Raw genomic sequence first — 10,471 nt, 5'->3', positions numbered from 1 at the left:
TCTCTATTCTTGGAGGTTTTTAAGACCTGGGTAGACAAAGCCTTGGCTAAGATGATCTAGCTGGGGCTGGTCCTGCTTTGAGCAGGGGGCTGGACTAGATGACCTACTGAGGTCCCTGCCAACCCTCATTTTCTGTGATTCTATGAATTTTATTACTTTACCTAACTGGTGAAGTGACAGGATCTCTCTCTCTCCACGTGTATGTCTGACATCTAGGCTTTGTATTTAATTACTGAAGGATCAAGGTGGTCAAACTTGCCAGACCAAAATAGAATGGGCTTTTGGGTTTTTTTGCACACTACATGCCCCCAAACAAGATAGGTATCTTGTATTTTGTAGGTGGAATGAAGAACAAAAGATCTTCCCTTGAAAATACAAGCATGTATTTTGCAGGGAAAACACAAGCAGCTGCAGTGGGGGAGAAGGGCTGCATAATATACTCAGGTAAATATGGTATTTTTCCTTTGGAAGTGGTACACAATATTCCAGAGAACACTACATAGAAGTCTCTGACCTCTACCTTCTTTTCTCTCCTTGCCTAGCTGCACCTAGAATGTAGTACAAACAACAACAATCAGTAAGTTTAACTATACATACCCGAGTTTCCAGTGAAATATTTGCAGTCTTTCCATCTACAGCAACACTTAGAATGGAGCCTTCTTTTCCACTTACACAGTCCTCTCCAAACATGTCCCTAAAACAGAGGCCTATAATTATAAAAACATAACCGAATGGCAGACTAGTTCTTTTAGTAATTATCTTTGGTTTTTAGATTAATTCCTCAGTGTAATGTGTCTCTGTTTTTAGTCACTGAATAAATCATTAAACTTCAAAATTTTCCTGTGAGGAATGCTGATCTTAATTACTACTGTATTTTCTTGTATATAATCCTCTCCTCCCCCAACCAACTGGAGAAATTTGGGGTGGGGTGTGAAGGTGTGGGTTATGTGTGTGAAGAACAGGGCTCTGCACAGGTTCTTGGCACCTGCCTGGAAGGAAGGGCAGAGCAGTGGCAGCATTAACTGCTGTGGCTCTGGGAATCTTGGCAATAAACACTACCACTGCTGCCCCTCTCCAATCCACATGCTGGACTGGGCTTGTGTGCAAGGCTGATCTGCAGCCAGACCCAGTGCACCAAGTCCAACCTAGTACATGGTCATGGACCTTGCATGCCAGGATCAGATCCTGCATATTGGCTCCAGAACCACCTGCCAGGTTGGACCCAGTGTGTTGGTGTCAGGGCCTTATGCCCAGTTAGATCTGGCATATCGATCTGGGACTGTAGGCTACTTCCAGGGCTGAGTGCCAGGTCAAACCTGCACGTGGCTCCAGAGCAAGTGCATGCTCCCGGACTCAGCACATGGTCCTGAAGTCAGCATGCACTGGCCCCAGACTTGGTGCGCTCTTGGGCTTTGTAGCCCCAGGCCCAGCACACCCTATACAACATGCAGAATTGGCAGCAGGCTTGGCTTCCCGTCTGCTGCTACTCAGATGTTCACACAAGGTAAGATCTTACATAAGTAAGACACCAATCAAAACAGAGATACAAAGTTAATGTAGTTAAAATCACATACAATAATAAGTTATGGCTTAATTTTCAGAGATCCTGAGTTTCCACAGCTCTCACAGAAGTCAATGTTCAGCATCTCCAATGGATGAAAACCCCAAAACGTATCACTGGTTCAATTTCTTAATTAAACAAACAGAATATATTACCTTTTATCCCTTTGCTTTACTTAGTTGCAGGGATCCACAGAAATTAACCTGATAACAATTTGTACAGGGTTTTTTAAAATTATGGTGCAGATGCAAATATGTGAATGCAAATGGTAACACACAGGTAACTGTATGTCCCCATACGTCATAAATTTCGCAAGTTTTAGCATAACAGAGTTATCGCATACGCATGTCAAACTATTAGCAATTCTAACGGATAATGTTCAACTGTGAATAATATGACAAGCCAACTTACTGAAGCATAATCTCCAGTCTCTTGCTATACACATCTATATCTACCTGCTTAGAAATTTTATGTACAGCAGCTGAAAAATAAGAGAGTCATCAATTAGTTTTTGTTGATATTTGCTAGGAGGGAAAAACAGTCCATTTAAAAGACATGCTTTCTAAAAGTCTGCATGGCTTGCTTTATGGAAATTTATAAATATGAACAGAATCTTTACATGATTAAACAAAATACTAAGAGAAGAACTGCATTTTAAAGAAAGGCTGAAACCTGTAACTGGAACAAATGCCCTTATCTATGTTACTAAATTCAACAGAACGTCTTAATTTTAATCAGTTTCACTTTCTTTTTTCCCCTAATATGTGACTACACTTTCTGGTGTCAAGCTAAAACACTCTTTTGGTTACAAACACACAGAGAATACTTCAGGCAAAACAAGAATTTCTACTCCAAATGTTAGTAAATGGTGTGGCACCAACATTCCTTGGATTCGCTAGCCGGAAATTTTCACAAAGTAGATATCAAAGCAAAAATATGATACTATTTTAGACTTAGTTTTGGTACTGCTTCATTGATATACAGTGCTACTGCACCACCTTTGCTTTTATGTGATCTCTCTCTGTGGGATGTATGGGGGAGGGAGTTTCACTCTGGTTATATGGTGTTTTTTGTTGCTAACATGTATTTCATGCTCAGCCTTTGGGAGGGCCACATACTTTTGCACTTTCACCATTTGTTTGTAAAATGTGTATAATAAAGTGTTAAATAGTCAAAAGTTTCTCTCTCTCTCCCCCTCCCCATTCCCTAAACTGATCCCATTTAAATTAAGTAGAAAGATAAATAAAAATAGGTCTGCTACTGAGGCTTTTTATTTAAAAAGGATCGACTAAGAAATTAAGAAAATTAATTTGTAAAACCAACTGAAAAACAGAACGGCCTGGAGACTTCAAGTGCAGTAGGGTTTTGGAATCTCCAAGTCAAAGTACAAAAACTATTTAGCATCATGGGGAAAGGGAAAAATTCTTGTAGGCCAGGGCTCCAGACTGAACAGGATCAAAAGTCCACCTCAAAGTGGTATTGAGAATAAACAGAAATTATACAAGTAATGGAAAAATGGACTGATAAGCAAAAGAAAACACCTGCTATGTTACAGGTGGAAAAGCGTAGGGGTAAAGTGAAATTTCCCAAACATCAAACTGAGTTAGACCTTGCAAAGGAAATGAAAAGAAAGTAAAAGCTTCTTCAGCCATATAAAAAAAATACAGGGAAGTAGAGCCACACAGCAAAGAGAATGTGGTATCAAATAGAGTTAATTAAGGGTGTCTTAATAACTAAGTCAGTATTTTACCTGTTAATAACATAAAAATATGAGAGAAAAAGCATGCATGTGTGCGCGCACACACAGATAAATCAGCCAGAATACAAGTAACAGTTACAGTATTATAGTCTTAACACTAGTTTTCTTTGTTTATATTGCCATGACTATCAAGTCTGAGGGGAAAATAAATATTCAAATATGTATGGCATGACAAATCACACAAATTTCAATTCTGCTAGGTTTTTTGTGTGTGTAAATCACTTAATCTATTAAAAAACAAATCTGACTGCTAATAAAAAACATTAGCCATTTCAACAAAACATCAAAACATTAAAGAAAAAAAAGCAAACACCCCCACCTTCAAAATCTGCTGAGAGGTCACATTTTTCCTTACCCTCAGTTAATACCAGAGAAGTTAAGGTCTGTTAAGCATTACACATACATACATTAATCTAAATACCTTTCTGTATTTTGGGATTGGACTGAACTTCCAGGATCACTGTTGTCACAGTGTCTGCATACATATCATTAGCAGGATTTGCCACCCACTGGAAAATAATAAAAAGATTATGCTCAAGCAGCAGTATACCCAGCACCAACTGAAGAACGCGAGCTAAAAGTGTCATAACACTCAGGGAATTATCTTAGTGCAAAACAGAACTTTATGTACTAAAGATGGAGTCATCTAGGAATTCCCTACTGCTTCCCCACCATGACTCATTCTTAGGGACAAGAGGCTTCCTCCCCCATGTTCTTCCATGCTTGGTCACTGAACACACTGAAGAGATCACTCCTGATTGAACCCAGATACTCCATCTTTAAGAAAGAAATGTGGGTTTGGCATTATTTCCAACTACTATTTGTCATAAAGAAAAGGGCGTAGAGCCTGAAAAGGGGCATTAAGTCTGAATTATCACTTTTAAAGTGTTTTTATGCTTGGTGAAACAGATAGGCAAGAGCCTTCTATAAAGGAAGGTGTTACTAAAGACTCTCTAATACTAGCAACAAGTACAATAATGCTTACAACCAGTAGTGTAACTTAGGGTGGGTGGCTGGGACACCAGTCCCAGGCACCAATGTTGTAGAGGTGCCAGAATTGGACCCCCACCCCCTGCAGTCTGCTCCCTGGCAGCAGAAGCAGCTCCACAGCACTGCTTTCACATCAACAGAAACCATGTGTGTGGACACTGCTGCTGTTGTAGGAGCAACAGCCTGGGTGGGCAAATCATGCTGTAGCAGCAGCAGCATGGACACTGCTTTTGGAATCCCTACTGCCACATCACCCCAGCCCTGCTGCAGGCCTAGCGCAGGGAAAACTCAAGTGGCTCCCTCCTCCTCTTGGGCACTCCCTGAACCCTTCCTTCCCCTGCCGCGTCCCTCCTGCAGGTTTCACCCAGAGTATAAACCCTACCCATTAAACCTCTGCTTATATCACCCAACATCTCAGCTGTCTGACTAGAGTAAAGCAAAATAAAAAGAAATTGACACCCAGTACATAAAATGTGAGAGGCAAGGATGTCTTAGAGTGATATCATTCATTGGACCAACTGCATAGTTGGGATAAAGTTTGAAAAGCTTTCAAATGCAAGAAGAATGCAAGGTGTTCTTCATCATGTTCTGCATGTCTTGCATTTGAAAAGTTGTCTAAATCTATTCCAACTTTGCTGTGAGTCTAGTGAAAGATACCACCTTAACAAACCTTTACCTCTCACATCATTTCTGACACTACTCTTACACTACCACTAAATAAAATGACATATCAATGCAGGATGACAGCTCAAGGGAAACCATACTGGTGCCCTTATGCATGTAGATCCCTACCCACCAGAAGCTAATTAATGAGCCTACATTTAACTCTGTACTGATGCTGCCATCTATAACATTTTGTAGAAACCAGGTAATAGAATATTTTCCTCCCGTTCCACACCTACCTCAAGTACCACCATACCAGGCTCCTGGATCACAGTAATATTTTTGAAAACCTTCAAGGCTGGCTTTTGCTGGACTTCTATTTCTTCCACATCACCTAAAGTTGAGCAGGTATATTTGCATGAGACACCAGCAGTGATTTAAGCAGATGAAAGGACTGAAAACCCTCCTGTCCCAGAGGGATTTAGACTTAGGAGGTTGCTTGCAGATGTAAACAAAACCCAAAATATGGTGCTTTAGTTTAAACTCGGCAGGTTCCCAGGTGAAGTCCCGCACATGCCCAAAAAAGGCAGAGTGTTACTTCAACCTGGCTCACCTGACATCTGTAAAGATTGTGTGCTTTAGTGGGACTTTTTTGGTGCTTTATCTAATAGCTGATTGAATTAGCTTTAGTTAAAAGCACCAAAAAGTCTTGCCGAAGCACCCAATCTTTACAGATGCTGCAGAGCTGGGCTGAAGTAACACGGTGCTGCTTCTGGTAAAGCATGTTTTTTGTTTGCTTGTTTTCTTAAATGTCTACAAGCAGCTAGGTAGCCCTATATAATGCAATCTTTTTTTCCCCCCAGTGATGTTGCTTCCTTTCAGTTTTGAATGTTTAATATAGGTTATACTGGCCATTTTAGTTGTCATACCCCCATTACTTCCCTACTGCTATGGCAGGGAAAGCAGAAGTGGGGGGTGAGGGGCCAGGCCCCCACCCTTACTCCCCTGCCATGCACGCCCCTCCACCACCTGCCTCTCCATGCCTGTGTCTGTTTCCATTGCCTGTCCTCAGTCTCCCTGCTCCCCATGTCTGTGCCTAGCCCCCAACTCTGTCTCCCCTACCGCTGCTCTCCACTACAGCATGACCTCTCATGCCCTGCATACCATGCCTGCCCTCCCACTCTGTCCACACCCCTCCTTACCCCCTGCTCTAGCTCTGCAGTTACCAGCAGCACAACCCCAGCCTGGCCCAGCCCCTGCTCCTTTCTGCAGCCTGCCTCTCTCTGTGTCTGTTCCCCCTCCCCCTTTCTGCTGCAGTTCAGCCCCAGGGTACTCAGTAGCAGTGGGGTCCCAACCCCTGGCCAGGCAGGGTCAGGGCTGGGGGGCCTAGAGCTGGAGCAGAAGGTAAGGGGGCAGCTGGAAGCAGGGGAGCAGAGGGTTGTGGGCCAGGCTGCAGGTTCCCCTCATCTCCCCTACTCTCTCCCCAACCACATGCCCTCTACCCTGCCAAACAAGCCCAGGGCCAAAGCCAGTGCTAAGCCACTGCCTGCTCCAGGCTGACATCTCAATCCAAGATGAGCTCCCCGCCCAGGAAGAAAAACTCATCTTGGATTTGAGTAAATACGGTAAGTGAGCAGAGAGGAATAAGACTACAAATGCCAAGATCCCAAAGGAGTAAACTATTTATTTGTGCATCAGTTGTAGCGGCAGTTTAGGAGACACTTAAAACATCTAATTATTAGGAACAGGTTGAAAACAATTAGAGACAGTATCAGGTAGATTTTGACCAATGAACCAGAAGTGCAGCATCCTGACTTTATAAATCTGGGTAGGGGTTGTAGGAATCCGGCATTTGCCCAGGCTCATTACATTACATTATATGCACAGGAAAGTTTCACCAAGGCCACTCATGTTTGTACTGTGGCTATGCCAGGAACTGTAAGAATCTAACAAAAACCTTGAAACATACAATGCGTTATGGCACACAAATTGTAAGAGTAAAGCAAAAGCTTCCATTCAGATTTCTTCAAGAAACACACAGACAGACACACACTTAACCACTGCCTAAAGAAAAACAAAAGATCTTAAACATCTTTCAAAACACACCTGTGAGTTTCTGCAGCTGGTAATAAAGCAGACTGAAAGGGCCAGTATACGGAATGGCTTGTGTTTGTGTGACGGTGCTCATTGCCAAATCAGTGTAATCTGAAAGAGTTTAAAAAAAAAAGTTGGCCCTTTAAATTATTATCCCCAAAAAGAAGTCTCAATGCAGAGAAATGGCATCTACTGTTACTTTCAGGGGTTTACATCCTTTGGACAACAGAAAAAAACCTTCTCTTTTACCCACAAGAGGAAGAACGAATTTGTTACTGGGAAGAGCACAAAGACCAGTGTTTTAGGCTGCACTTTAGATGTAAATTATGTAGTATAGTCTCCTCACACTCCTGTTGATTTCACTAATCTATGTTCTCTTCCTAACAACAAACTCATTCTTCTTCTAATCTAGTCAATCACCAAATTATTCAATAGAGCAATGGTTCTCAACCATTTTAGACTTAAGGCATCCTTTATTAGACTTGAGGTATCCCTTGTGATGCTCAAGGCAACCCTTGGAAAATGCCAACTCTTAGTTTTCACTAGTTTTTTTACTATGGAAAAATAAAAGAGCACTTCTTTTGTTGCAAAGAACTCAAACCACAATAAAGCAGGTTTGTTAATACTATGGATTTGTGGCAGAGTACCTTTGGTGCCTGCCACTTTAGCTGGCACGTGTGGGCTAGCCTTAATGAGGCTAGCACACGATCCCAGAAGGGCCTTGGGATTGGAGGAGCGGGGCAGAGCAGCCTTCATTTTAACCCAGGATCTCAGAGCTGGAGCAGCAGTCTGCTGCCAGCAGCCAGAGAGATGCCACCAGCTACGTGGCTGCTCAGGAACACCTTGAAGGTAAGGGCAGGAGCTATGAAGGATGACAGGAGACTCCTGGTCCTGGGTATAACTGAAAACTGCACCCTGCTGGGGGAGGGTGGCCTGACGGGGCTGTTCATGGCAGAACAGTCCCCCAGAAATGCCAGGCCAGTTACCTCCCTGGTGAAAGGCAGGTAGGGGCACCTTGAAATCCCAGTCCCCGAATCCTGGTGGGTTACCCCAAGGTAGGGACAGGCATGGGGCCAGGCACAAACTAGAGACACCTGAGCCCACAGGGTGAAAAACCTCAATGGGCATGCCTGGCCCCATGCCAGTGAGAGGCACCTGAGTCCATAGGGTGAAAGACCCTGGGGGGCAGGCATGCTTAGGAGAAGTATCTGAGCCCATAGGGTGAAAGACCCTGGTGGCCCCAGTGAGGTGGCAGAAGTAAGTGGAGGGTGAGTACAGTAGGGTGCAAAAGAGTTGTGCAAAGTGCTGTGCATGAGAGGGGCCAGTGGCTGAGTTCAGCTCAGAGCACAGCATAAGACTGTGGGTTACATAGAGTAAGGTCTGCGTGAGGACAGCTTGAAGTGCAGTGTGCTCCCCGGCTGGAGAGTGAGTAGCGAAGCCTGAAGTGCCACGCAGAGTAGGACCGAGGGGGACCCAAAGTGCTGCATGGAGTAAGGCAGGTTGAGAGGAGTCCAGGAAGTGGACAGTATGTGAAAAGGCCTGGTGAGAGCAGGCAGAATACAAGAGGCCCTGTGAGAGGGTAGTGTGAAAGACACTCTGTGGAGGGCAGAGTGTACATGTTGCACATTAGAGGCCCTACAAGGGCCAGAATTTCACCCGGCTTTATGCCAGAGCTATTCATCAACTTAAGTTGTCATCTATGAGGGAAAGGACATGATAAGGGAAGGTCGGAGCTGTGTATAACGCCCTTGTCACCAGGGTGAGCAATAGGCAGCCTCCTGCCTTAGTGACATTTCTCACAATTATTACCATCAAGGAGTGGCAGGCGAGGAAGGTGGGTGGTTATCCCAGAGACAGGTGGGTGGGCTGACACTGCGACCCAGCCCCGAGATGGCCCCATCACAGGATTCCTATTTGAACTCTCTGGATTAATCTTGTGAATCACGTTTGGACACTAAACCATGCTAGTAGGATGTGACACCCTGTAGCACCCTCAAAAAGATGTCAAAACACCGCAGTGTGCCATGACACCCTGGTTGTGAATCACTGCAAGAGAACAATAATTAGCTGTGTTAGTCTGAAGTCAGGCAGAAGGCAGGGTATGGTGACACTCGACAAAGTAGGCTGTAGCCTATGAAAGTTTTCACCTTTCTGAATAAGTTAGGTCTTTAATGTGCTACGCTACCCTGCCTGACTTATTCAATGCTAACTTATTCAGATTTTAACGTTACCACCACTGCTGGAAACAAAGTATAATGATGCCAGAAAGCTCTGACATGCTAGCAGCTTAACTCATGAAAACTGGTTTATAATCTTATGCATGACAGCCTTTGCTTTTAAGCACAAAATTCAATTAGTTATTGATCATACTGCAATATGCTGTCTTTACTTACTGGAGAGGTCACAAGGTGAAAGGATATGATAATTGAAATTTCTTTTAACTAGGATCCCTGAAATTCGCTGTCCTTGCTCTGGTTTCTTATCTGCCAAAGACCCCATTACCTATTGAAAAGAAAAACAAACAAAAAACATCAAAATTGTTACAAGGAAATCTGAAATTCTAATGGACAAGGGCTAGCTAAAGATGAAATGCAGAATCCATATAAAAAAAAAAAATCAGAAGATGACACCACCTCAGAAGATCCCAGTAAAGCAAAAGAGTAAACCTTGGCAGCAAGCATTTTTCCAAAGTGCAGCTGAACAGAAAGGTTTAGCCAACAGAGGAAAGATGTTACATTTTTGACACCTTAGAATCAATAGCTATTATAAACGTGTTTGTATTCCATTGAACAGAGAATTTTAGAAACACTCAGAGGCTACTAATTCTAATGAATCATCATAGCTGCAGACTAATATCTTCAGTCAGATGGCAACATCGTGAACACTACAAATAAAAGCATGGAAAAATTTTGTTCCAAAACACTGTTTTTGGTCCTGCGTGAGGGAATTTGGTAAATTAAGCAGAGCAAAGCGCCTTCTTAGATGAGTGATGCATTTGTACCCAAAAGATTGCAAATAATTTTTCTAACTATTTGTGTTGGTCTAGTAAAAGATAGCAGATTTACCCAATTAATTTTGTCTGCTTTCTTAAATGAGGTTACTAATACTTTCATGGTTTTTGATCTCTGTTGCAATTTGAGTCCTGCCTGCTTTTATGGGTTTTATTGAAAAGGATAAACAAAGAGAGACTTAGGCAAACATCTTGTTAAGCTAAATGCCCATCACGAATGAGGGGACATGGGCAGGGACAGAGCACTGCCACTCACCACCCTGCACTGCTGCCTCCCAGGACCAAGGGGGAGGGGGAGAGAGGCTTGCTTCACTGTTCCTGGCAGCACCCCACGCCACCAGGGAGCAGGGCCAGGGAGGGGGGCAGGGGAGGCCAGGGCTGCTGATCTTGCCCCCCTGCTCCGTCGCCTCCAGGGAGTGGGATGGGGGGGGGGGGGGGGGGGGTTTTTCCCCCC

At 43.6% G+C, this 10,471-nt stretch overlaps 1 protein-coding gene across 2 annotated transcripts in view; it reads right to left on the bottom strand.

The window, feature by feature from the left end:
* The window catches only part of CPSF3 (cleavage and polyadenylation specific factor 3), a 50,614-nt gene that overhangs the window by 2,520 nt on the left and 37,623 nt on the right, over nucleotides 1-10,471 (bottom strand). For both annotated transcript variants that reach the window (XM_019520727.1, XM_019520728.1), the window contains 6 exons: nucleotides 9,401-9,509; nucleotides 7,020-7,118; nucleotides 5,213-5,307; nucleotides 3,742-3,829; nucleotides 1,973-2,042; nucleotides 598-694 (listed from right to left, as the gene is read on the bottom strand). In XM_019520727.1, coding sequence (XP_019376272.1) covers nucleotides 598-694; nucleotides 1,973-2,042; nucleotides 3,742-3,829; nucleotides 5,213-5,307; nucleotides 7,020-7,118; nucleotides 9,401-9,509 — 558 coding nt within the window. The remainder of the gene's footprint in view (nucleotides 1-597; nucleotides 695-1,972; nucleotides 2,043-3,741; nucleotides 3,830-5,212; nucleotides 5,308-7,019; nucleotides 7,119-9,400; nucleotides 9,510-10,471) is intronic.

The sequence above is a fragment of the Gavialis gangeticus genome, unplaced genomic scaffold (assembly GCF_001723915.1).
Source record: "Gavialis gangeticus isolate Ggan-Ray unplaced genomic scaffold, GavGan_comp1, whole genome shotgun sequence".
Lineage (NCBI taxonomy): Eukaryota > Metazoa > Chordata > Crocodylia > Gavialidae > Gavialis > Gavialis gangeticus.
Note: the sequence above shows the minus strand (reverse complement) of the source record. Positions and strands in the feature narration are given on the sequence as shown.